The sequence below is a fragment of the Calidris pugnax genome, unplaced genomic scaffold, assembly GCF_001431845.1.
Source record: "Calidris pugnax isolate Ruff unplaced genomic scaffold, ASM143184v1 scaffold98, whole genome shotgun sequence".
Classification (NCBI taxonomy): Eukaryota; Metazoa; Chordata; class Aves; order Charadriiformes; family Scolopacidae; genus Calidris; species Calidris pugnax.
In genome coordinates this window covers 790,500-816,800 of record NW_015090829.1, presented here as the reverse complement: position 1 = coordinate 816,800, position 26,301 = coordinate 790,500, and the positions used below count along the sequence as shown (strand labels likewise).

The 26,301-nt window shown below is 53.3% G+C and overlaps 3 protein-coding genes across 4 annotated transcripts in view; 1 reads left to right on the top strand and 2 right to left on the bottom strand.

Moving 5' to 3' along the window:
- The first annotated feature begins 739 nt into the window (after positions 1-739).
- Positions 740-19,011, top strand: DNAJC17 (DnaJ heat shock protein family (Hsp40) member C17). 2 transcript variants are annotated; one of them, XM_014940696.1, is made up of 11 exons: positions 740-861; positions 2,918-2,987; positions 4,444-4,502; positions 6,070-6,157; positions 6,546-6,628; positions 7,067-7,163; positions 8,619-8,668; positions 9,170-9,247; positions 9,954-10,034; positions 10,789-10,917; positions 18,800-19,011. In XM_014940696.1, the coding sequence occupies exons 1-11, from the start codon at positions 784-786 to the stop codon at positions 18,920-18,922; spliced, it is 936 nt and encodes a 311-aa protein (XP_014796182.1). In that variant the 5' UTR covers positions 740-783; the 3' UTR covers positions 18,923-19,011. The 2 variants fall into 2 exon arrangements, with proteins under 2 accessions (XP_014796182.1, XP_014796181.1); XM_014940695.1 differs by lacking the exon at positions 18,800-19,011 and adding an exon at positions 11,096-13,957.
- LOC106887246 (chromosome unknown open reading frame, human C15orf62) lies at positions 14,032-16,887 on the bottom strand. Its single transcript, XM_014940697.1, has 2 exons — positions 15,855-16,887; positions 14,032-15,422 (listed from the first exon to the last, which is right to left on the bottom strand). The coding sequence occupies exon 2, from the start codon at positions 15,290-15,292 to the stop codon at positions 14,762-14,764; it is 531 nt and encodes a 176-aa protein (XP_014796183.1). The 5' UTR covers positions 15,293-15,422; positions 15,855-16,887; the 3' UTR covers positions 14,032-14,761.
- Positions 19,012-19,250: 239 nt separating the features above from the next.
- The window catches only part of GCHFR (GTP cyclohydrolase I feedback regulator), a 12,189-nt gene continuing 5,138 nt past the window's right edge, over positions 19,251-26,301 (bottom strand). The window contains exons 2-3 of the mRNA XM_014940610.1: positions 24,751-24,845; positions 19,251-20,110 (exon numbers count right to left, since the gene is read on the bottom strand). Of these exons, the coding sequence (XP_014796096.1) occupies positions 19,987-20,110; positions 24,751-24,845 (219 nt within the window). The 3' untranslated portion in view covers positions 19,251-19,986. The remainder of the gene's footprint in view (positions 20,111-24,750; positions 24,846-26,301) is intronic.

The window sequence follows — 26,301 nt, the reverse complement described above, 5'->3', positions numbered from 1 at the left end:
TGTGGGGAAGAACTTGTTTGGTGTGAGGGTGGTGAGAGCCTGGCCCAGGTTGGCCAGAGAAGCTGTGGCTGCCCCATCCCTGGAGGGGTTCAAGGGCAGGTTGGAGGGGGCTTGGAGCAACCTGGGCTGGTGGGAGGTGTCCCTGCCCAGGGCAGGGGGTGGCACTGGGGGGGCTTTACGGTCCCACCCAACCCAAAATGTTCCTGGTTCTGGTTCCCTTCCAACCTAGTAATTCTAATTTTAAATAATTATTTACAGATACGGAAGAAGTGAGGGCATCCCGAAGAGACGACAAACAAGCGGGCTGGGAGGCGTTTGGCAGGAGCTGCGTCCTGGGCGGAGCAGGCCCATCCTCAGGGTGGGTACAGCGGCCTACCGAGCGGCCTCCCCGGGGAGCGGCTGCCCGAGGGACACCCCCGCCTCTCCCCCGAGCACCGTCACGGTTTGCTCTGGCGCTTTTCTCCCTCCTTATACCGACACAAATCTCAGCCGGACCCCGCCGCGGCCGCGCTGAGCGACACCCCCCGCCTCACCAGCCGGGCGGTGGCGCAAAGCCCAACGGGACTTGTAGTCCCTCTGCCGCCTCGCCCCGCTTGCGGCCGCCGCTAGAAAACTACATCTCCCAGCAAGGATCGCGGCTCGCTGTGCCCGCTGGGTGCGGGGGCGCGATGCATCCTGGTATGTGTAGTCAAACTGGTGGCGCTGGAGAGGGACTGGAGCAGGGAGGGGACTCTGTTTCCCGGCGGGCGACGCGGGGCCGGCAGTAAACCGCCCGGCGCCAACATGGCGGTCGATAAGGACCTGCTGGAGTTGGATCTGTACGGCCTGCTGGGGGTCAGCGAGAAAGCCTCGGAGAAGGAGGTCAGGGCCGCGGGAACCCTCACGGGGCCGCGGGGCGGCTCGGGCCGGGCCCCTTCTCTTCCCTTGCCCGCCCTCGGCGCCTCCAGCCCGGCCCTTCCCTCAGCACCAGGGGATGCTGCCCCGGGCAGGAGGCGGCCGGGGCGGGGGCCGCCTTTGCTGCTCTCCCGGTGTTTAGCGGGGCCGTTGCTCCAGGCGCTCTTTTAATGTGATATCGCTGCTGGCTGGCGGCTGGAGCGGTGAATGAGTGGGAAAGCCCGGTTTTTCTGAGGTCGGCTTCGCTGCTCGCACCCTTCCGTTTGCTCCCCTCGAGGCAGCGGGGCCGGGCCTGGCCCTGGGGGGTGAGACCCCCGGAGAGAGGGCAGAGGTGGCCTGGGGCCTTACTTCTCTTGCTGTGTTTGGGTGTCTGCCTTCGGGAGGAAAGTTCCTCCCGTGTTGACCAAAAATCCAGTTATTAGAGGTTAGTCTAGGTACTGTAGGTTCCCGCAAGTCATCTAGTTAACTTTGTGGGTTTGGAATTGCGTGTTTCCCTTTTATTCTTTAGTTTAATTGGTAAGTCAACACTAAACATGGGATTTGAACAACTGGGCTGGGAAAGTCACTTTTTGAAATGAAGGGAGGAAAACTATTAGTAACTGAACAGAATTAAACTTGAAAGGAAAACTTGGGTTTTCCTCCTTGGGCTTCCTTTCTTTTTTCTCTTTGTTTTTGGGTTTTTCCCCCCTTTAGCAGCAAAGAGCAATAGCAGTACAATAGAGTAAAGCTTGGAAGCCACAGCCTGGGCCGAACCAGCGGCTGTGTCTGAGGCTGTCTGGAAATTCCCTGTGTGTGAAGCACAAAACAGGAACAGGCAAAACATAACGCACAGGATCGAATGAGAGTAAAGGCTTCAGGTGATCTCAGCTCCTCTGCTGAGCTTGTCACTGTGGGCAAAGGATGAGAAAATTATTCATTGAATGTTATGGTGCAATTTAAAAATGAGCAAATGTAATTTGGAGCGTGGATCCTTGATTGAGAGTAACCCACAGACTCTTTGTATGCAGAGCAGCGTGGCCAAAAGAGATGAAGGGACTGTTAAAGTAATTTAACCTCGCTGTTTTGAAAAGCCTTATCTGAACTTGCCATGTAGAACAAACTGCTATTGTAATGGTTGTGACTGATGGATTTACCTCTTAACTTGGCAGGGGGTGGGATTACCCTGGAAGGCTTCAGCAGCTCATTTCCCTTCCCAGAGCTGTGCCCAGCAGATGGAGCTGGGCCACCGCTCACTCACTCCTTCCACAGAGGGTTCCTCGGCAGCGGAACTGAGCTTTTCTTCCTTTTTTGTATGCAGATGTGTCTCTGACAGAGGGAGCTCAGATTGTGAACAGTGACTTTGCTTGGAAAGTTGTAAATCCTTCTTTGAAGTGTAGAACATCTTGAGCAGTCTTTGGTCAAAAAGGCATCACCTTGCCAAAGTCAGTGGTTGTGCAGTAAATGGTACTTTCTCTGTCCTGAAGTTGCAGCTGCAAAGCCCACGGTATCCCTCTGGCTAGAGAGCTGCCTCGGTGAACCAGGCCTGGCTCTGGTGATGGTGAGGTCTGGCTGCTGGAAATACCCAGAAGTACAACTTGTGGCTTTAAAAAGGTTAAACTCATAAAAATATGGCTGTCTGCCCACTCAGTGTCCTGGACTCCAATGCTTAACCTCATGGTACCCAGTGATTAAAATTAACCTCACTGTGTTGAAGTTGAAAACTAGCTTTTCAGAGGTCTCTTGCTCTTACAGTAGGCTGCTTTGCTTTTAAATATGAGGGACAAATGGAGGCAGTGACACTCCAGAAATTGTCTTTGTGTTCTGTCCAGCCTTTAGGCATGCGAGGGAATGCTGCTTCAGCCACAGCCTTCTGCTTGTGATAGGGAGCTGTGTTTTAAGTTAAGCAAAACCAACAACAAAATCAACAAAAGAAACCCTCTGAATAGTAATTTTTTGTTTCTGAGGTGTGAGTTTTCTTCCCCCGAGTTGCTTTTCTCAGTACAAAGTGGCAGCAAGCAGTAACTCTCAGTTCTGGCTCCGGCAGGTGAAGACGGCGTACCGGCAGAAGGCCCTGAGCTGCCACCCCGATAAGAACCCGGACAATCCCAGAGCAGGTAAGATGGGGCTGTGCAGCCACAGGCAGCTCTTCGGGTTTGTTTTCACATGTGGACTCATGGAAGTGCCTCTGCTTGGCTTCAGGTCTGTCTTTGTGTAACTAAGGGAATGGCTGGGTATATGTCACATGAATTGTGTGGAGGCAGGGCTAGGAGTTCTTTTCATCACTATTATTTTTCATGTTTTCATTGATATTTGATTATTCATATTTTCATCACTGGAGTGGGCTGCCCAGGGCAGTGGTTGAGGCCCCATCCCTGGAGGGATTTAAGAGACAGGTTGACATAGTGCTTAGAGACATGGTTCAGTGATGGGTTTTATCAGACTTCGGGTGGTGGTTGGACTAGGTGATCTTAAATGTCCCTTCCAACCCAGACAATCCTATGCTTCTATTAGAGAGCTCTGTTTAAGGCTGAAAGCATACATATTGGGTTTAGACACTTCAGAGTTAGGTCAGTGCTGAAATTGTATTTGGACCTCTCCAAATCTTCCCACGTGGTACGATCCCAGACCTTTGGCCACGCTCCCCCCAGCATTTACTGGCTGGTCACTATTTTAATTCATACCTCTCTCAGTCAAAACTTCAATAGGGAGTCTATAAATCAGGCTTGCTGTTGCTTGATTATTGCTAATAAATCGTATTATCTGTGGGCAATGCCCGGTTTTGTCTGTGAGAGGCAAGGCCCTGGCTGTGTGGAACTCAATTTATCTGAACTGTTAGCAAGGTCTGGCTGCTGCAGCTACAGGTGGCAGTGAAGAGCAGCAGTAATTAGAAGGATGCTGTTCATCAAGACAATTCAAAACCAGACAATGCTCTGCATTTTCCAATTTGATAGGCTATAGTCTTACAGATTGAAAACTGTAAGTTTGTAATTGTAACTGTAGTACAGAGAAGACTTTTCCACCAGAAAGAAATAGATTTTAGCAGCAATGAGAGGAAAGCTGAGGCTTTGCTATCTGCAGAAGGCTGAGAAGTGATCTGAAGTTGGGGGGGGGGCCCTCCAGCTTACACACCTAACCTTCCAGGAAGAGGGTCAGCAACACTGATGTGAAATGCAAAGTTTGAATCTTGGGCTGAAAAGCTGTTGATGTAAAAGAGAGAATTTGTTTGTAACGGTGTATTTTGGGCTGACTGCAGATTGAGTAAAACATTTCTGCAGGTTCAGTAAAACGTTTTTGTAGATGGGTTCTGTTGAATTTGTGTTTTCAGGATTTCTCTTAAAATCAAATGGTCCCAATTTTTGCTTCTTCACTTACCCTGAAGTTCACGTGACAATTGTTGCCCTTTGAGTTGAGGTGATCCTGGCTGTCAATTGGCTTACAAATGCTTTGGAAAGATTATTCCTCTTTCTGATGTTCTGCAGGTCTCTTCCATAAGGGATTGTGTTTTCTGGTCCATCTCCAGCCCACTAGAGTGGTTTTCTGCATCTTACCCTTTTCTCTTCTAATTCCCAGCGGAAGTTTTCCACCAGCTGTCCCAGGCCCTCGCCGTGCTCACAGATGCAGCAGCCAGGGTAAGGATGTGTGTCCCTCCGTGGTGCTGGGGTTGTGTTACTCTCTGCCAGGAGGCTGGGGAAGTGCTGGAAACTCTCCTCCTGCCTGTCCCACGCTCTCCTCTGATTGTGGTTTCATCAACGTGAGTCTCATACGCTGTTCCCCCGTAGTTCTCTGGGAGATCAAGCAGCGGGTGCCAGATAAGAACCTGGACAAATGTTCTCTCTCTGATTTGATGTGCTGAGAGTAGCCCTTTCCGTTTGCTGTGAGGGTGAGATACTGTCTTTAATAACATGTTAGACTGGGGCATATCCCATTAAAAAATGTGAATGATAACACCACTGATTCAGGGACACATTAAATCCCCATGACAACAGTGCGTTTGCAGTTCCCTTGAAGTCAAGGTTTGACAAATGAACAATATCTGGCTGTGATTGCTCAGCTCCAAGCCTTTCTTTCCATGGGGCACGAGAGACTCGTAAACAGAAAAGCTGAATCACAACCACGGTCTCTGTCCTTCTGCTGTAAGAGCTTTGCAGGCTCCAGGCATAGCTCAGGCTCTGGTCTTGCTGTGAGGAAGCAGTTGAGTCCCTACTGCTCGGGGCCAGAAAGTGATCCAGACATGTGAAAGAATAAAAACTAAGTAAAAAAGAGCAAGTAACTCTCTGCAGATATACTCAGGATAGAAGGCACGTTAAAATTTCAGATGGTAAGATTTAAAAACATGAAATAACTCCCCTCTTTTCAAATATTGGCAAAGCTTGTAATCTTCCCTCCGAGGGGAAATTAAACTTTTGGCAACCAAAACCATTTTGGCTTCTACATTTTCAAAAGGCAGAAGTGTTCAGCCAACCCTTCCCATGCAGGAAGGAAAAATACCAGCTTTTCTGGTTTGTAAAAGAAGCACAGTGCTCTCCTGTGCAACTGACAAGTAATACTCAAGTACTTGTGCCAGTCTGTGCTTTACCTGCTACAGAAAGGTTCTGGGGAGGCTGATGAACAGATTATCAACTGGTTTAAACAGGTGCCACTGAAATTGCCAGTTTGCCCAGTTCCCAAGTCTCTAAAGTGCTAAATGAATGTTGATGTGTCATTGCTGCTGAATAGTTCTGATGTTCTTTGATCTATTATGTTCATGGGAGTCAAACATCTGTCTTGTGAATAGATCTCTCATATAAAATAGACCTTTTTAATTGTAAAATTCTACTTTAAACCAAACCTGATCTGTTAACAGTGCCCAGCTGATCTATTACCAGTGCCCCATAGGCTGCTTTTGGCAAGTTCAGGAAACCAAAATTCTCTTCCCACCTCTGAAGATGGGTCAGACTTTGTCCCCAGCATGCTTTGCAGTTATTTCTGGACTTCTCACCCTTTCAGGCTCCATCTGGGCATCCTCGGCCTCTTCTCATCTTTTCAGGATATTTGTGTCGACTTCCAACCCTTTTAGCAGGAATGCTAGCAAAGAGCAGAAAATGCTTCCCCTCTGCTTACAGTGTTTCAATATCTGATCTCGCCTGTATTCACTGCTTTCCATTTTATCTCTCCTGCTTTCTAGAGTTTCACACTGTTGTGTTGGTTCCTTGGCAGGCAGCGTATGACAGAGTGAGGAAGGCGAAGAAACAGGCAGCAGAAAGGACACAGAAACTCGATGAGAAGAGAAAGAAAGTAAAGCTTGGTAATAAAACAAAATCTTCATTTTCTCTTGGCTTGAACTCTTCATTAGCTGGCCGTTTGCGTTTCTTCTGCCGCTGGAATCCACCACTGATGACTCTGCTGTGCCTCTGAGAGGGCTGTGGTTTGGGTATGCCCAGGGCAGCACAGCAGCCGTCTGAAGTCCTCTCCCAGTCACAGCGGGGCTGGTCCTGCTCCGGGGGGGAATTGGAGGTTTTGAGGACTGTTGAGGCTGCTGGTACACTGCTGTGCCTGGGCAGGGGAGAGGAGGCAGAGCCATCAGGGCTCTGAAATTGATGTGGGTGTAGCCAGGGTTGTGATCTTTCTATCCACCTCTGGTCAGCAGGGAAAATTCTCTCTGGGTTGTTTTAGTTTTCTTTCTTTCTCTGCAGATCTTGAAGCCAGAGAACGAGAAGCCCAGACCCGTGAGAGTGAAGAGGAGGACATCAGGATAACAAGATCATTAGAGCAAGAAGTAATGAAAAATTCTTTGATTTCTCTGCTTCTTTTGAGAAGAATCGCTGAAAGTCTTTACAGTCATAATGAAAAGCACATGATGAGATGCAGCAAATCTCTGTATAACAGTCCTTCAGCCTTTTGGATTAATGGGCTCTAGGCACGTAGAAGGGATCCTATAGCAAATGGCAGATGTGTCAATTTGGGGATTTTATTTTTTGGCTGCCCTTTTCCTTTTGCCTGGCAGCTGATAGCAACAGCTAATTGGTTATGTGCTGGCTGCGAGGGACTGTGTCACTAGGAGCAGGAGGGGTCCAGCTCTATGAGCGCTGGAGCTGCCGCAGGGGAGCTCGCAGGAAGGTTGTCCTGGGAGGTGGGTGTCAGACAGGAGCTCCCCTTGGCAGCCCAGCCACGAGCTGTGCCCTCAGGTGTCCCTGCTCTCTTCCCTCTGCTGCAGATAATCCGCCTGCGTGAGGAGGGCTCCCGGCAGCTGGAGGAGCAGCAGAAGCTCATTCGAGAGCAGATCCGACGGGAAAGAGAGCAGCACATCCAAGGTGAGGGATGGGATGGGAGCCCTCGGCCCAACCACGTGCCCGTGGGACTCCAGCTCTTCTGCAGGCAGAGCTCACGTGTGGATCCAGCCTTCTGACCTGCTCACTTTGCCATATATAGCATCCCACTCGGCACCTTTTTCAGGAATAAGTCAAAAAACTTAACATTTCTGTGGGGCTACTTTCTTCTATGTGGCGTGCTGCTCTTTAACATGCTGTTGCTGCTCCTTTTCAGTAAATATTCTAAGGCACTGAATTTAGAAGATCTGATGCAGAGCCCCACAGTTATGCTGGAGGGACCCTCAAGTCCTGCTCGTGCCTCACAGTTAAAGCAGTTGGTGTTGCAGCCTCAAAATGGGGAATGATTCGAGTTTGCAAAAAATACTGGTTGTCACTGAGTGTGTCCCCTTGACAGTTCTCAGTGCTTATCACCCAAAAGAGGCTCTGTGTGGAGAATAGGGTTGGTTTTTTTAGTTTCTGATTGCTGAGGCTTTACTTTCTGGAACTTAATTCTCTCGTGTTCCTTGGACGTACACAGGCTTCGTCCCTGGTTTGTAGGAAGAGCAGCAACAAATCTGTCAGGAAATGAGCAACACAGTGACGTGGAAAACATCTGTTCTGTGCTGGACAGCAATAGGTGGTTCTGACTCAGGTGTCTCCCTCTGGTTCTCCTGGGTGCTTCAGGAACTGTCGTTGGTCTCCTCCATACAGGAGGCAATGGGATTTTTCCAGAATCCAGAACCTCATCCTTTGTTATCCTGAACCTCACTCCCATCCACAATCTCACTCTGTACTGAATTGCCTTTTTTAATATTCTGTGTCTGTGTGGGCTTAAAATACGGTTTTATGTTTCAGAAAGTTCTGTTCTTTTCAAAGCTAATTAGAGTGCTGTTCAGCTTTTCAGTTCAATGGGAGGATTTACTGTCTCTTGCTTCCTACCCTCTTCCTTCTGGCAGAGACTATAGTACAAGATTCATTCCTTTCTCACAGAAAAAATACTGATCTAATAATTGAAAAAAAAATGCCACAAAACCCACCAGAGGTCTGGGCGCAGAGATTCTTTTAGGGGTCACCAGGGTTTTCCTGTATGACTGTATGATCTTTTTCTTGTCTGCCTTTAATTTTTCCACCGTTGTTCCTGCCAGCACAACCCCCTCACAGGGAAAAATGTCACAGAATCTAATGGATCTCCTGCTTGTATTTTTACGTAGCTGTTTCTGGCCTTGGCTGGGGCATGTTTCATAGAAGGGAAGAGCACTCCCATCCAGCACTTGGTCTGCACTGCAGTTCCTGCTGATGGTGTCACATGAGGCTTTTGGGGCTGAAATGGTCAGGTGGAACCCAGCAGTGGTTGCCATCACTATATGTACATTCTCAGGGTGAATTTTGTGCTAAATGCTCTTTAGCTGAGAAGTTTTCACAATCATTTCCATCTTTTTTTTCCTTTCCCCTCTTTAGGCAGACAAGAAAGAAACGGAGCAGAAGGGAAAATAACTCCCAAACTCAAGGTAAGACATCCTTATGAGGTGGGATTTGGTGAAAACTGACGGAGCTTACGCAGCTTTGGAGAGCAGAAGGGGCACTGCAGCTCTGCTGAGCTGCTCTCTTTGGACAGCAGAGGGGAAGTTCCTTTGGGCGTGCAAACAGCTCCTCTCACTGCCTTTAAAATACCCTTCCTCCCCCCCCCTCTCTGTGGTCTAGGGTTTTTGAGCCTGAGATTGAGTTGTCTCTGCTTTAGGCGGAGGGAAACATCTGCCTGTTACCCTGAAATAGCCATTAGCATGCTTTCAACTATTATCTTTTTTTATTTCAGTGGGTAGTGTTTTCTCCCCGTTCCCCAAATAATTTGTTCCCTTTGCACGTTCTGACGCTGAAATCACTGCTTTGGCAGTTCTGGGAGTGTAGCTGTAAATAGCAAACGTGATTATTGTGCAGGTGGCAGGAGCTGCATTGACTGTGGCAACGTGTGTTCAAATGGACAAAATTAACTTGTCGTGTTTGTTTCCCAGCTAAAATGGAAATGCAGCAAAGAAGATGAGACCAGAGGCGGATATTCCAAAGATGTTCTGTTGCGCATCCTACAAAAGGTCCTGTCTGACACTCTTCCCTAACACTCCATCTTCCCCTGCTCTCAGGCGTAGAAGAAAGGATAGTTCATTCTGGGAAGCTACGTATAAAGCCAGAGTGGCTCTTTGGTTGTTTTTTTTCTCTGTTGCCCAGCTTTCTCACTGTGCCATTCTGAGCTCAGCAGCATGAGCCATGGCTGGGAACTGTTCCCCATGAGCCCCTCCATCTCCTGCCCAGCAGGGACTCTGCTGAAACAGAGCAACTCCAAGCTCTTCCCACCCATGGTTCGTGCCCCGGTGACAGTCAGACTGGCTGGTTGTGGTGCTCTGTGCCTGCACTCAACGTGCTGTACATTGGCTGCTGTGGGGAGCTCAGAGGCAGGAACAGAGGAGCCTTTGATCCCATTAATCCCAGCATGGGGTCTTTATTTTCCCTGTGTGCAAGTGTCTCCTGTAGCTCTGGCTCTGAGCCAAGCTGCCCCCTGCACTGGGGCTTGCTGAAGCGAAGTGCACATGTAGCTCTGTGCCTCCCCAGAAGTGTTTCCTGGAGGAACAGCAGTGATGCCAGGGTGGGATCGGTGGGAACACCGTGCAAGGCAGCAGGGGTGAGGGCTCAGGCCTCATGTCTGTGGAAACACAGGTTTTCTCTTTGTGTTTGTTCCACAAATGAACTCGGCTTCTCTTCCGGGGCTGCAATTAACTTCCCTTTCTGTCTGTGTCCCAACAGTACGGTGACGTGCTCAATTTGTTGATCTCGAGCAGGAGGACTGGGAGTGCAGTGGTGGAATTTGCTACGGTTAAGGCTGCTGTAAGTCAGGGGGGACCCCGGGTGTGTGCAGGGGGGAGACGGGCAAAAAGGGGTGTTGGAGCAGGGAAAGGTTGGCAGCTGATGGCCTGGAGACACTGCCCTGTCATTAAGGCAGTGGGGAAGGGTAATGAGAGTCTAAAGGCCCACAAGGGAGTGGTGAGGCTGGAGGCACCAACCCCAGCAGCTCCTGCACACACACAAACAGGCTGTGCCTGTGAAGGGCTGAGCAGACACTCTGCTTGAAAAAGCAGGTGCTGAACCCTCGAATCAGCTCTCGCTGTAGGTGAATTACCCATTGTGGGGATGGGCTTAATGAGTTGTAGAGGTTATATCAGGCATTTGCAGTTTAAAAGAAATCAAAATGTCTTGACTTGCTGTGAGTTATAACAATTTGTGCAGCTGTGGGAACAGAAATCATCAGTTACGCTTAATTTTAGTAGATCTATCAACTTAAACTTACACTGCACCAAGAATCTCTATTTCCTGTCACCTGTTCATGTGTCCACATAATTAAAAAAACCCAGAATTTTCTGTGACTTTACCAGAAGTACTGGCAGTGATACGTTCTGTCTATGCCTGATGCAGATATGGACACTGAAGGGTGCTGCTTGTGCAGGGCTGTGAAATCTTCACCCATTGGGCCCCCCCTGGCCCCGGTGCCAGGCTGAGATGGAGAAACTCATGATTTGTAGTGACCTGTGGGGGAGTGGGGTGTGACATTCAGATGGTGATGGAGTAACGTTCTTGTTGTTAGGAGATGGCTGTGAAGAATGAAGTTGGGCTGACAAATAATCCTCTAAAGATTTCCTGGCTGGAGGGCCAGCCCCAGAGCAGTCCCAGCACCGTCCTCTCCGACAGCACCGCTCAGCCTAGGACTTCCCAGGTAAGGAGACACAGGCTGCTGTTACTTTAACCTGTTTCTATAGCAACCTAAATTGAACAGGGTGCTTTACATTTATGGTAAGACAAGTTGATTCCCAGCAGAGCTGAAAGGAAGCTCTTAATGAAAAGCCTGGGTTTCTGATGAGCTCTTTTGTGCTGAAGCAGTGGCTTTTTTAAAGGGCCTTTTGCCTGAGTGGCAGCGCGGTGAGAGCACAAGGTGTTCGGATGGCTGGTTCTTCACACAGTTTGACCCCCTCTTCCAAGTGAAAAACAAGGATGTTCCTTGCTCAGTTCAAAGCCTCTAATGCCATTATTCTGGATTTTTTTCTAATATACTAGTAAGATGCAATATACTTTGACTGTGGGAATCCTCTGGTTGAAACGGGTCTCCTAGAAGGCTGCCTTAGAGAGGCTTGGTTCACAAGAGGGTGAAATGTTAGTGCTAAAAGGATACCTAGATTCTTAGGGGCTGCAGGAGGGAAGAGAAAGCAATAATAAATTAAATATCCTGCTAGAGACCTCATTGTCTGATTTGGGTCCTCTTTCCCAGTGCAGTTACTTTGAGTGCAAGCTCTTTCTTCACTCTTAGCTGTTTCCTGCTTGTTTCACCAGATCATTGCTCTGAAGCTGTTGCTCTTGTAGGACAAACGTATCCCAATCCCAAACCAAGGGGAAGGCAGTAACATCTAATGCAGGTTGTTAGCTCTCTATTACCCCTTGCTCCTGTCGGTCCCCTGCAGTGGCAGACACGTCCACTTCTTTGGAAGCGTGGTACGTTGCACTTTGCTCTGTGGCCCAGGATTTATCTCATGCTCTGCGTGTCTTCTGGTCTAGTGAGTAATTTCTTGGCTATGAAGGTGTGAAGGGACACACACAGATCCTTCACGGGTTACTTGGGTTCCAGTTCAAACTTCACGCAACGCTTATTCCCTTTTCCCCCTTCCCTCTGGTATAAAGATCAAAAAGCTCTAATTGCTGGGGAGGCTCCTGCCCTGTGCTCTGTGGGTGCCCTTCGTCTGTGTGTCTGTGTCTCCATCCGCCTGGTGGGTCCTGAGCAGCCTGTGAGATTGTTCAGTACATTCTCTCCTGGGGGGAAAAAGCAGAATCTTACCCAGTTTGAGTATCTCTCTAACAGAGTGAGAACTGGCTGGTTCAGACCTGAGGGGGTTGTTGGTGCAGTTGGAGCTTGGTAGTGGATTCTTGCCTCTCTGGGTTCAAAAGCCCTGGCTTTTGGCTGAGTTTGGCTTGGCTGGTTAGTGTGGAGCTGCAGTGCCCTCCTGCTGGAAGGATTAGCTGTGGAGCAGGAGGGAGAGCGGCTGAAGCAGCGGCTGGTGTTGGTGCTGAGCGGAGGCAGTGACTCACTCCTGCCCAACGCAGCTCAGTCAGTCCCTCATTAGCTCACAAGATCACCAGTTATGGCCAGGGACTTGCCTCCTTTCCCACAAATTGCCCCGCTGATGCTTGTCTGTCCTTTCTACTGCTTTCATGTGTAAGCACCGCAGACTCTCTGATTGCATTGCAGTCTTGCTGTCCAGGCTAAGATCTCTAGGCTGCTTTGGTTCCTGCTTTTCCTAGTTCCTACTCCAGACCCTCCCCAAATTGTTTTATTGCTTCCACTAGGTTGCTTCCAAAATTGGTACTGTGGTAGCAGCTTCTCTCAGCTCTACTGCTTCCAGCTGACTTACTCTTTGTCCTCAGCTCTTCAACTCAAGAATGTGCAAAGTGAGCTCTTGCAGATCTCTTTTGCCACTGCCTCAACCTGCTCCCTGCTCTGTCCTTCCATGCCCTCCTTGGCTTCCCAGCCATCAGGGTCCACACACTTGCTCTCAAGCTGCACTTAATCTCACCCTGATTTAAGCTGCCCTCGCTTCCTATTTGCTGCTCCCTCTGGGTTGCTCCTATTTTTGTCTGAATCCGCCCCCACCTTTGCTCCCACTCTGCGACTGCAGCTTTGGAAAACAGCCCCAAACCCGGAGCGTTCTCATGGCAACACTCTCACTGCCTCTCTGCTCCAGAGCCCTGTCTGCTCCCTTCCCTGCCTGGGTACTGGGAGCTCTGCACCAGCCTCTTCCAGTAAAGGACAGCCACGCACCACCCAGACCAGAGGAGCTCTGGAAGCAGGTGAAAGCATGGCTGGTTGTTGGAAAAACCTTCCTGTGAGGAGGCAGTAGGTTGCAAGACACTCGTCTCTGCTGTCTTGGTTGGCTCATTTTCTCCTAGAGCCACAGGTGCGTGTTGTCCAGCAGTTCCTGGAGAGCTGCCGGAGCCAAACGGGCGAGTTATGCCTGAATGACAGAGGCTGTGGAGTGGCCAGCACTGCTCGGGGCTATTTGAGAGCAATGACTGTGTGATTGCTGTGTTGTGTGTGGCTCAGAGCACACCAGGGCTGCACACTGCCATAAGAGTGTATTGTACCACGGCAGCAGCGTGAAGCTCTTCTGCGAGGGTCTCCCTCACACCTTCAGCAGTGGGATCTCCCTGCCAGGGCTCCTCAGGCACCTTGGGCCATTCATCCAGCCATGGGAAAGTGCTGAGCAAAGCCTTCTGTCTGGCACTCTGGCATCTTTTCTAAGCTCCTTTGAGATGTTCATAGAGTTTGTTTTATATTATCCGCCTTTACAGCCTGGTGTGAGTCTGGCAGGTTAAGAGCTGTCTGTGCCTCCTCTGCAGTGTCTCTGTGCTTTGCTGTAGGAGGCTTCCAAAGCTTAGGGTTATCTAGGCACACAGAGGGTTTACTGTTTTAAAACAGAGCCCTAGTATCTAATGTAGCTATAAAAAAGGCAAGAAATGGTGAGTTTCTGCAGTGTGCTTTTAATAGTTTTCCCTGATCCTGCCTGAAACGCCCTGGGCCTGGCAGAGCGGTCCCATTGTCCAGCTCTGGGGGTAAAAATCTCTCCTCCCCACGCTGGGTCTTGGCCTGAGCTCTGTGCCCTCTCCTCGGGGGAAGGTGAAGTCCCAGCAGCTCTGGCCTCCTCCCAGCCCAGAAGAGCAGCCACGCTGCTCCCCCACCCTCGCAAACACCCAAAGTGCCACAGTGGATCGATCTCTGGCACCACAGATAAGGGACCTGGGCTTTGTCTGGCTTGCTACCAATGAAATGAGGCAACATGACGCGTCCAGTCACAGATACATTTATTCTTCCATATCTGTACAGCTGAGAGATCAGTGCATGCTTCAGGCAGCAGTATCGAGAGAAGTGTCTCCTGCTAGTAGGATAAACAAACTGCTGTTGCTGTGTTAGGAGCCTACGTGGATGCTTACCTGTTTCCAGGCTGCCAGTGCCAACTGCACCTGAGTTGGGGGAAAAGAAACCCACAAGAGGAAAAAAAAAAAAAGAGGAGGAACAGCTTTGATTTTTCACATCCAGACAAGGTGGGAGAAGAAACACCCGTTTCTGTCTCTTGACCCTTGCCGTAGCTATGGCTTTGAGGTGCAGGGCTGTCATCTCCCTGCAGGCTGCTTATCCACAAGTGCTGGATGCCCTGTCCCTTCGTGCCCGTGTCCCGCAGCGTTACAGCCACGTCCCCCAAATAACAGGTCTGTGGGCAAACAGTGCCCTTCTTCCCCGAGGAGGAGACACAGTCAGGAGTGGGACGTGCCCGGGTTGGAGAGCAGTAACTTGCCCACGGGGTTCCAGCAGACGGTGCTCTCATCGGAGCACGGAGCCTGTGGGCTCTGCTCCCAGGGACTCCTGGGCAAGGACAAGGACAGTCTGTGGTGGGGAAGGCAAGAACGACAAGACAGGCCACACGTAACAGGAATGCTGCAGTGTCCTTCCTCCCGCCAGGACCAGAGAAACTGCCTGCAGCAGTAAGGAAATGTGATGTGTCAAATGAGAAATACCTTCAAATGGCGTAATCTCTTGGGTTCTGTTTTCTGAGGGTCTGCAGAACATCCTCGAGAAGTGATAGCCCCAAATCCACTTTGAAGGAGAGGAAGGGGTCGGACAGGTCACAGAGGGGGGTGCCGTTCTGGGCGCCTGTCTCTGAGCTCCCGCAGTCTGTCCCCTGGTCCTTGTGGAACTGAGTTTGAGTGGCTTTGTGGTATTGATGAGAAGCACCAGAGAAGGAGAGGTCGGAGTGAGAATCCGTGCGGTCGATGATGTTAGGGCAGCTAGAACTGTCCAGGTAGAGGCGGGGAGGCTTGGGAGGTGCTTGTGCCTTGGCCAGGTTTTGCTCACTCTTGCAGGACAGGTAGTCGGACTTGTCCTTCAGATCCCTCAAGCATTCCCTCTTCTGGCGCTGCCCGTCGCTGTCCAGCGTGTGGCTGTTCTGGTTCAGGATGATGACCTGGTTGCCCAGCTTTTTGTGTCTCCTGAGCGAGAACCGTCTGAAGAACGTCGTGGACTTGATGGACCCTCTCCGCCAAGTATCCATGGTGAGAGGCAGCGAGGAGGAGGAGGAGGAGGAAGCTGCTGACTCTTCACAGCCAGGTGTCGGACTTAAGTCGTGGGTTCAGCAGCAAGTCACACAACAGGAACAACCTCTTCCTTCCTTGTTGCCGGGGCTGGAAGGAAAACAGAGAGGCTGGTATTGCAGGAAATGCAAACCTCGCACCGCGTCCCTGTGTGCAGGAGCACTTGGCCTGTCCTAGGTATTAAGGAGTCTTCTCCTTCGGTGGAGAAGGAATGGTGGTGTCTGAGCTTATGAAATCTGTGCTGCAGGAACAAGCTGGTGAGGAACAGCAAAGGCGCACAGTCACCATGAGAACAGATTTAATCCAGCATCTAGAACAGAAGGGCACTTTGGTGCCATGGTAACCAGCCACCTTCTTGGGGAAGGGCACAGCACAAAAATCTCTGTGGGTGGTGAGGAAGGGAGACGGTGACTCAGTCACGCTGGAGGAAACCAAAGAAACAGCCAAATGGAAACAGAAAAACCAAGAAAATGCAGCGGTAGATGACAAATGTTAGGAAAATTGAATGTAAAATAGACTTACGCTGTGTCGGAGCAGCTCCCGAGTCTGACAGGTGCTGAGGAGAAACTGCTGGAGCACTCGGAGAACTGTGAGCACCACGTCCAGCAGTGTGCTGGGACACTGGGAGAGGAGTGTGCTGGGACGCTGGGGGAAGCAGGTCCAGGGAGGGTTCAGCCAGGTTGGACCCGGAACGCCAAAAATCCCCGATGCCTCCTTCTCTTCATGTGCCTCCTGTCACTGCTTCCCAGGCTGCGGCTCCGTGTGCGGATGGGTTTGTTTTGAGCCAAGCCCTTGCTGAGTCAGCCACGTCAGAAACTGGGGTTTGCACCATTGGTAATTGCCAGGATTGCAGGAAGTAGGTGTGTGGAGCGGCACAGCACCAGCCCACACTCTGCCTGAGGAGAGAGCGAGCTCCTCCGAGGCGCCCGGATCGCTTGGGAGCTGCCAACAGCAATGTCAGCCTTACCCCAGCTTCAGTCAGAGCCTTTCCTCCCTCGGTGCTCTCCTCCTGCCGCTCCTCAGGGCTGCCTGTCCCAGCAGAGCTCCCCGTTGAGGCCAGAAATAATCTGTCTGTTTTAAATTGAAGCCTGGAATGTGAGTGGTGTTTCAGGTTTGTACAGGTGATTCACCTGCCCGAGTCTCATGCAGGCTATTTAGTTCAGCCCAGCAAATGACAGTAAGTCTCTGTGGCTGGTGGACAGGAGCTTTGGAGAAGCTCCTAGTTCTGCCCTGGAAAAGCTGGTAGGAGCTGCTGCTTTCTCAGACACCGGGAAAGTCTGTGCTGAGAGGTTATTTCATTCACACAGCTCCTAAGATACCAATTATGGCGAATTACTCTCTTAATTTCCCGGTCTGAATTTCTCATCTGTTGTGGGTTTCCATCCTGAGCTGCAGCTGAACACGCTGCAGCTGGAGGAGCCGCTTCGCTGGCACCTGGTAACAAATTTGCACTTGCCCCGTTTTTGTGCAGGATCTTCTTTAGCTGTTCTGTTGCCTTTTCATCCCTTCCATTTTCTATCTCAGATGTCCTTAAATCACCACTAGATCTAGTGCCTGGGAAAATGAGCGTGAGATTATTTTTTTTTATTATTTTTTTCATTCACCTTCTTTCTAAACGCTTTTATTTCCACCTGAGCTGTCAAGCGAAGGAGCTGGATGTTTCCAAGCAGTGCCGAGCTCTGAATGTGTCTGAAATAGCAGGGCCACCTACCAGTCTGAGCTGGCTGCTGGAAGCACAGTGCCAGAGCCGCGCGGGGGGAGCTGTCAGAGCTGCCTACACCGATTAGGTGGCGTCTGCAGCCACCACGGTGCCGATGTGACAGTGGCTGCCACGCGTGGCAGGAAGGCTCCAGGAGCTTTTGAGAACCAGGACACCCTCGTGTCAGGCTGGGGAACCTACCCGGGGGTTTTCTCTCTGCGGCCACTTCTGTGACTAAACCCTAGAAAGGTTTCATTGTTCGTGTTTTTATGGCGTTAGGCTTTATAAGGGGTGAGGTGTTGGCTGGACTTTGTGCACAGTGTTGTACAAGCACGAGCTCGTCATCCCAAGTAACCGGCCACAGTGGGGCAGGTGGTGCTTCCCCATCCTCCCTCCTCCCCTGGGAGCATGATAGGGTAATTCCCCGTCTGTCCCGCTCCATCTCATCCCTAACACCGTGATTATCATGGAATTGTTTGAGTTGGAAGGGACCTCTAGAGATCATCCAGTCCAACCCCCTGCCAAAGCAGGGCTGCCCAGAGCACATCACTCAGGAGCATCCAGGTGGGGCTTGAAGATCTCCAGAGAAAGGGACTCCACACCCTCCCTGGGCACCCTCTGCCAGGGCTCTGCCACCCTCACCCCAAAGAAGTTCTTCCTCAGATTGGAGTGGAACTTCCCATGGTCCAGCTTGTGCCCGTTGCCCCTCGTCCTGTCACTGGGAACCATGGAAAAAAGTCCAGCTCCCTCCTCCTTCAACCCACACTTCAGATCCTTGTCAGCATTGATAAGGTCTCCCCTCAGCCTTCTCTTCTCCAGGCTAAAGAGCCCCAGCTCTCTCAGCCTTTCCTCATCAGGGAGATGCTCCAATCCCTCCATCATCTCTGTTGCCCTTCGCTGGACTCTCTCCAGCAGTTCCCTGTCTCTCTTGAACTGGGGAGCCCAGGACTGGACACAGGATTCCAGTTGTGGCCTCCCCAGTGCAGAGCAGAGGGGGAGAATGACCTCCCTCCACCTCCTGGCCACGCTCTTCCCTACACAGCCCAGGATCCCATTGGCCTCTTGGCCACAAGGGCACACTGCTGGCTCATGGAGAGTTTGCTATCCTCTGGAACCCCCAGATCCTTCTCCTCAGAGCTGCTGTGTGTGCTGAAGCTGGCTGTTTTCGGAGCCCAGCACTGGAGGCAGGATTCCAGTTGTGGCCTCCCCAGTGCAGAGCAGAGGGGGAGAATGACCTCCCTCCACCCACTGGCCACACTCTTCCCTACGCAGCCCAGGATCCCATTGGCCTCTTGGCCACAGGGGCACATTGCTGGCTCATGGATAGTTTGCCATCCACCGGGACCCCCAGATCCTTCTCCTCAGAGCTGCTGTGTGTGCTGAAGCTGGCTGTTTTCTGTAGGCTGTTTGCTGCAGGCCAGGCAGACGCACCTTTCCCCGATGTCTCTGGGGTCCCACTGCCACGACCCACCTTCCTGGCTCCAACGGGCACACTCTGAGCAGCACACTGCTGGCTCATGGAGAGTTTGCTATCCTCTGGAACCCCCAGATCCTTCTCCTCAGAGCTGCTGTGTGTGCTGAAGCTGGCTGTTTTCTGTAGGCTGTTTGCTGCAGGCCAGGCAGATTTCGCATCTTTCCCGATGTCTCTGGGGTCCCGCTGCCACAACCCACCTTCCTGGCTCCAACGGGCACATCCTGAGCGTGGTTGCTGGCGGGGGGAGCTGGGGTGTACACCGTGGGTGAGAGGGTGGTTGTGTTCTGCTGGCAGGCCTCGGTGGTGTCGGAGCGGGACTACGAGAGCCTGGTGATGATGAGGATGCGGCAGGCGGCCGAGAGGCAGCAGCTCATCGAACAGCTGAAGCGGGAGGACACGGAAGAGTCTCACACCTAACCTGAGAGTATGGATTCTCCCCACCCCATCCCTCTTCCTTTCCAAAGCTGTTTCTTAATTTAAGTCAATAAACCTCCTTCTTTTTTAAAGCCTTTGTAGGAATGCAAGCTCTTGGTGACAGCAGCCCTTCAGAGGGGGGGGGAAAGGCTGCATCAGCCTCAGGGTAAGTGCATTACCCTGTGGTCTGTGTGCTCAGAGCCACACAGGAGGGGAGAGGTGCTCTCAGAACAGCTCCTAGCTTCTTTTAATTCTTGGGAGCTCGTTCGGGAGCTGTGGATCACAAAGGTTTGGCAACAACTGTTTAAAACAACCCACAGGAAGATGTTGGTCTGTTCAGAGAAATGTTTTATTGGTGTTACCCCACAGCAGGATTCATACCCAGTCCCAACCCAGCCAGCACGGCAACTGCAGATCACAGGGCCCGTACCTGAGATGTTCCCAGGACCTTTCCCTGCTGCTCTCAGGCTGTTTTGGGAGCGGTGTGTGATGCTCAAAGGGCACTCCTGGGGCTGAGAGGCTGCTGCTGCTGCCAATCCCAGTCCCAGTGGGGAGAGAGAGGGGCCCTGCTGCCCAGAGAGGGGGTTCTCGAGGAGCACGGTGCTGGCGTTGGAGGGAGGAGAGAGCAGAGTGTGTGGCATCCATGGGTGCTGGGCCTGCCCTCCCTGCCCCCCGGGGCTGGGGGAACGTGCCCTGAGCTCCCAGCCCAGCAGGGACCTCCCCGGGGCACCGGGCGGACGGGTCTGTTCTTTGAGCTCCCTCCAGTGCGTGCTAAAGAGGAGATGATTAAAATGTAAAAGCATGGTATTTGCCAGGCTGCCATTCGGATGAACGCGGGGATGGAGCCATCTGTTCCCTCTGCCTGATTTCCTCTGGGCTGGGCAGACCTTCCTCCCCCCGGGCTTGTGAAATGGCAGGGTGGCCACTTTACAGCGGGTCAGGTTTTGCCCCTGCCCCGCTCCTCCCCCCCGTGCCCGGAGTCGGGGGGGGAAAGGGATGAAGGGGGAAAAGTTTGCTGATGGTCCCCGGCAGGATCTGGGCCAGGAGGGACGCCGAAGTCTTCCTCGCTACTCCTTGTGGAGGCACCAGACCAGCGTCTGGCCCACGCCGGTCATGCTCACCACCCGGTACCCGCAGGTCTCCAGCTTGTCCAGCACCACCCGCGGCACGTCGTTGACATAGTACTCCCAGCTGCAGGCAGGAGAGAGCAGGAGAAATGCAGTGAGGTGGAGAAGGAAGAGCCAAGAACTTCCTCGCAGAAGGGACCATGTGGAATGGACCCTGCCCTGCTGCTAAACCGGTAAAGACCCTGCGGTGACCACATCTGGCACCCTGACCATGGTGCATGATGTCTCAGTCAACCAGCTGGGGTGCCAAACCAAGGGGGGAGCCTGGCCAGGAGGGAAGGGAATGGTAAATTGAGACTTTTTTGCGTTAATTCTGAGGAGGGGTTGACCAGAGGCAGGTGCTGCTTGGCTGTGCTGGAACAGGAGCAGAGAGGGCTCCCGAGCAGCCAGAGCTGGGAACTCCTAGAAAAAGAGGATAATCCCTGCAAAGCAGGGAATAGTGATCCAGGTGGTTTTGAGGAATGAAAAACCAATGTTTTGCCTGTGTCAGAGCATCTCTAAATTAGTGAGTTTTTTTGATCCAGTGCTTGAAATTTGGGGAGTGGAAGAAAGTGCAGCCTTCAGCCAAGGGTAAGCCTTTGAAAAAGCAGAAGCCATTGGTCCTCAGCAGAGCTGCCAGATAAAGGGGCAGAGGCTCCTCTCTCCCCGGCAGTCGCTGCTGTGGGTGTCCAGGAACCTGCACTCAGGGCTTTTTCCCAGTGGTTGTGTTGCCCTGTGCTTTCTGCCGGCGGGGATGGGGAGCAGGAGCTCTCTCCTTCCCTGCGCCCAACCCCGGGGCTGCTCCGGCCGCCAGAAACGAGGCAGTGATTGGGGAGTGAAAGGGCCACAACATGGGCCCAAAACTGGCCGAGCTGGGTGGGGAAGGAGCAGAAATGGCAAGTGTCACCTTCAGCGGTGGCAGCCTCTGCGCTCCCTCGGCACAGCCTGGGATGTGGCGCTGATCCAGGAGATGGGATCAGCTCCACAGCAGCTCAGCTCCAGGTGAGTCACTGCCCAGATAAGCTGGTAATGAAGGGCTGTGGGATCCCTGGCGATCTCGTTTGGGCACCTTAACAAAGACTCTTCTGATTTTCATACTAATAACAATAAAAAAAGACCCAAAAGCCTTTCCGAGGCTGCTCTCGCTAAGGTTGCAGAATGTTAATGGAGCGGTGAGTACTTTTAAAGCGTGAACTGACACCAAGATGTGAAAGCTTTTTTTCAGTTTCTCAAGACAGACTGTACTTTGCTGTAATTATAGATGTGGTGTAAAGATAATGTGTATTATTATAAGCGTCTTTGAACTCCATGCTTTCTCTCAGAGGGTTGCCACACACCCTGCAGATGCACATGGTGGAGTTGGTAAATATTATTCCCATTATGCAGGGGCAGGAGCTGAGGCAGGGATCCCTTGGGTTTTTGCAGGAATCTAAAAAACGGAGTGGCTGAGCTAAAAAGCAGCAGGAGAGCGGAGTTGCCCAGGGCTTTGAGCAGCTGAGTGAAAGAGAAGATGCACACAGTGTGTGTGGGACACACCACCCTGTCTGGGGTCAGGATGGAGTGCCCAATAACACCAGCAAAGCCATTCCCCAGCGCAATGCCAGCGGGGAAGGGAAGGGAAGGGCCACCCGGAATGGGAGAGGACTCGGGCACCTGCACATCACGAGCCCGTGGCCCAGCTGCTCTGTGCCCAGGGAGCCAAACCCGGGTCAGTGTGCCTGGGGACGGAGCCGGGGCAGGATGAGTGTCCTCCATGCAGGTATGAGGAGCAGCTGAGGGAGTTGGGACTGTTTAGTGTGAGGAAGAGGAGGCTGAGGGGAGACCTCATCACTCTCTACAACTACGTGAAAGGACACTGTAGAGAGGTTGGTGCTGGTCTCTTCTCACAGGTAATTAGTGACAGAACGAGAGGGAACGGCTTCAAGCTCCAACAGGGTGGGTTTAGACTGAACATTAGGAAGGAATTTTTCACCCAAAGAGTGGTCGGGCATTGGAACAGGCTGCCCAGGGAGGGGGTGGAGTCCCCATCCCTGGCTGTGTTTAAGGGCCGTTTAGATGGGTTTAGATTGAACATTAGGAAGGAATTTTTCACCCAAAGAGTGGTCGGGCATTGGAACAGGCTGCCCAGGGAGGGGGTGGAGTCCCCATCCCTGGCTGTGTTTAAGGGCCGTTTAGATGCAGTGCTGAGGGACATGGTGTAGGGGAGGACTTTGTAGAGTAGGGGAGATGGTTGGACTCCATGATCCCAAGGGTCTCTTCCAACCTAGACCATTCTATGATTTCTGGTGGTGGAGCAGCCAAAGCTCTGGTGGTACCTCCGCTCCCCTGGATGGAGCTGGGCTCTGCCCTGGGGAGCAGCTCAGTGAAAGAATTGGCAGGTGCCTCAGCTCCCAAACCCTGAGAGGGGCACTTTCAGCTGAGACCACGCAGTGCTGGTGGCCTTTGATCCCAGGAGAGGCGGGGGACGGTGCCAGCAGTCACCCATGGGTCCACCTCCACCAGGGTGGGCTCAGAAGAAGCTGGGCTGCTTTTCTGCCACAGGATTTTGTTCCTTGGCCCCGTGCAGCTGGGACAGAGCCAGGCTCCCCCCCGGGGGCTCTGCCCCACATCAGATGGGGAGCGATGGGGCGAGGGTGCGTGCCTGCACCCAGGGGCTAATTGCACTTAATGACGAGCCACGGGCAGTGGCCGGTGCAGAGCTGCATAACAGGATGAGCGCTCTCCCTTATTAGAGGTAATTAAGCACTTCATCAGCGAACGGCAGTGCCCCAGCAGGTCCCTGCTGCTCAGACCTTCTCCTGCAGGCTCCCTCCAAGGTCCTTAAGGATGTTGGGCCCGTGGTGCTACGGGAAGGGTGGGATTTGGGGGGGTTTGGGAGCGGGTGGACGGAGGGTCCTTCTCTCCGCGGTGGAAGCACTGGGATTTTGGCAGGAGGGGGCCCGGGGCTGTCCCCTGTCCCCCTGGCACCCCGCCGCCCCGGGGGTGGCAGCAGCCACATTCCAGCCAAGTTATTCCCTCCACCCCCTGTTGCTCAAGCGCCACCGGGGAGGACGTGGGGTGCGTTGGGGACACAGTGGGGCTGACACCAGCCAGGGCACGGAGCAGGGGAAGAGGCAGCTCGAAATGCCCCGGGCTGCAGGGAGGGAAGGAGAAAGGTGGAGAATGCGCCGGGCAGATCCCACAGACAGCTTGGAATTCTCCCAAACAAGCAAAACGTGGCACTGGGTTCCTTCTCCTGCTGTGTCTCCTCCCTGGCCCGGGGGCAGACCCCACACAGACACGTTTTTTTTGCCTTTTCCACCCAAATCCCAGGGATCCTGGTCCCTCTCTCCCAGGAGCCAGTGGCTCTTCTTCCTCGCAGCCTCCTCTTCCCCCACTGGGCCACCCACTTCCCCCACTTCCACCCACCAAACTGTGGCTGCTGTGGGTCCCCGGCCACCCCTGGGGCTGGCAATAACCCTGTGAACCCACCCCGAGCTGTTCTGTGGGGACAGGGGTGACAGGAGGGGGCTGGGACCACCTCCCTGCCATGGGAGGGACCCCAGTTCCATTCGTAAGGGTTTCTCTTTAACAGGGGGCCTTCGCTATTTTTTAAATCTCATTTTTTTTCTTTAAAATCTCCCCATTCAGGTGTTTGTCGCTGCAGGAGCTGAGGACCTCGGTGTTGGCCGGGCTGGGGCCGGGGGGTGGGTTTTTCCAGCTCCATCAGTGAGAGTTTGGGAATGTACTGGGAGCATGAGGCCCCTTCTGTGGAGCGCCTAGTTCTCCTCTTCTTCCTCCTCCTCCTGGCACAGGCAAGCTCTGGCAGAAACCCAGCCGCTCCCCTCCTTTGTTCTAACCTGCACACGGGGGGCTGGTTCGCTTGGTGGGGTTGTGTTGGGTCTGTGGGGTTTTTTCCCCGAGAAAAACAAGAAATCAGATATCGGGGGGGACCAGGGGAAAAGAAAGAAATAAAAAAAGTGGGCCAAGCTGTAAAGAATGTGCCGGTGCCGTCGGCAGGGTGGGGAGGGGCTGGTGTCCAACGCGGTGGGGGCAGAGAGACACAGGGGACAGGGAGAAGTGGCAAATACACAGGGCTTGGGGTGGGAACGGGCAGGGGGATGGGCTGGAGTCGGGGTGGGGGGACCCAACAGGGAGCAGCTCCAGCCCTGGGGCTCAGCGGCCCAAGGAAAAGCTCCAGGAGCCATCGAGATGGGACAGGACAGGACGGGGTGTGGAGGAACATTTTGGGTGGCTCAGAACCACCAAAGGCCACAGCCAGGGCAAGGCTGGGCCGGGCACCCTTTGTTTCCGGGGAATGAGGATGAGGATGAGGCAGAGGAGGTTTGTCCTTAAGGATCCAGGGTGGGAAAAAGGCAGATGGAGTTATACAGAAGGATGGAAGTGCTCGCTGGGCTTCATTTTGGGCAGGGCACCCATCGGGGAACAGCCAGGAGCATCCCAGTGTGTGAGGGGAAAGGGGAGGGGACGAGGTGGGTCAGGGGCTAAAATGGGGTCAGAGCAAGACAAAAAGAAGGAACTTGGTGAAATATCTCAGAGTGTTTCCTCGGGTGGCATTAGCAGGCAGGGGCAAGGACATGAGCGTGCCCTTCCGGCATCAAATTAGTCCCGGGGTTAAACGTGCAGCTGGAGGTGCCGTGGGGAGTACAGGAGGGAAAATGTTCCCCGTTTTCTTGGGAAAATAAGGAGAGGGGGGAGCCTGGAGCGTCGCGGAGGAGGACTTACAAGTGGTTGCCCAGCACGTTCCTCTTGGTGGCCCCCAGGAAGCTCATCAGGTTGGGGTCCGAATGCTCGTCTCCCACGATGGTGGGACCAGCCTCCTGCAGGGACAGGCACGGGAGCAGTGAGTGACCCCCCCAGCAGCGCGGCCGCCCCCTCCCCACTCCCCAGCACAGCCCCAGTATGTGCTTTACTGGGATGGGAGTTGCTGTGGCCCATCTCCCCCCTACCAGAGAGGACCTTGGTGGCTTTGCTCCTGGAGGGACACCTGCTGGCTCAGCTCACACGGCTCTGGATCCACGGTGGGGAGTCTGCGGGACCCACCGAGGTGCTGCTCGTGGGCAAAACCAGCAAATCGGGGTGTTTTACCCTGAAATGAGCACCCCCAGGCCGGCTGGGGACCCTGTGTTTGACCTGGTAGAAGAGGGCTTTGGGACGGCTCTGCTCCCCGGGAAGGGGGAGAAGGTGGGGGTGAGGAGGGGCCACGGGTGCCTGGGGCCGCTGAGCACCCTTGGGTGCCCAGGATTGTTGGGTTGGGTGTTTTGTTTTGTGCGTGTGGTGGTTTTTTGCTTTTGTTTTTGGGTTTTTGTGTGTGTGTGTGGTTGGACTCGATGATCTCAAAGGTCCCTTCCAATCACGGAGATGCTGTGGGGTGACGGGGGACGGTCGCCCACCCTTGGAAGCGGCAGGAGCTGGGGGGAGCTGGGGGGAGGCAGAGACGTGAGTCCTCTCCCCCCAGAGCCTCCAGGTGGGTTTCCCACACCCCGTTCAGGGGGGGACAGGGACGGGGACATTTCTGCTCTGCTCCAAAAGTGTCATTGTACGAGATGTTCCTGCGGACGAGGTCAGGGCAGAGAAACTCAATCATGAAATCATGGAATCATGGGATTGCTGAAGCTGGAAGGGACCTCTAGAGATCATCTAGTCCAACTCCCCTGCCAATCTCGGGCACTTACAGCACCGGGGCCGGGGGAGCCAGGACCCACAGCCCCAAAAACACCTCCGGGGCTGGCAGGGGGAGAGACTTTCCACTCCCCCCCACGGTGGGACCCCCAGCCCAGCTGGTGGGGCTGCTGCCGCCCCCCCCTGCTCCAAACCTGCTCCGGGCTCTCCCTGAAAACCCCAGCGTTTAATTGATTTTTAATCAGTGGAGCCATCGTTCCCCTTCAAATCTCCCCCCCCGTTGTGAAGAGTTTGTTGGCGGGAATCCTTCTTCCCAGGGGTCTCCCCCCGGGAGGAACCACCCCGTTATCAGCGCAAAGGGGCTGCTCGACCCCAAATAACCTCCCAAATACTGTAAGTACCAGCCAGACCCTTTTTGACCCCCCCTCTTCTCTGTCACCCCCCGGGGAAAGCAGAGCCCGGGGGCAGGACGGGGGTCCCTGAGGCCCCCCCGGAGGCTGCGGGGGGAGGTTTGCGGGGTCCACGGCCTGAACCCCTCGCCCTGGGGGCAGCGGGAGGGGGAAGCCGCGTTCTTTGGACCCACGGGGGGGGGTTGGCACCAGCCTGGGGGCGGATAAAACAGCGGGTTTCTGGCGGGCGGGGGGAGCGGGGCGG

Coding starts and splice junctions, on each gene's coding strand:
- DNAJC17 (XM_014940695.1), top strand. CDS start 784: ATGGCGGTCGATAAGGACCTGCTGGAGTTGGATCTGTACGGCCTGCTG. Junction 2,988..4,443: donor CCCGGACAATCCCAGAGCAG/GTAAGATGGGGC, acceptor TCTAATTCCCAG/CGGAAGTTTTCCACCAGCTG. Junction 10,918..11,095: donor CTCAGCCTAGGACTTCCCAG/GTAAGGAGACAC, acceptor GCTTTTTTAAAG/GGCCTTTTGCCTGAGTGGCA.
- LOC106887246 (XM_014940697.1), bottom strand. CDS start 15,292: ATGGATACTTGGCGGAGAGGGTCCATCAAGTCCACGACGTTCTTCAGA.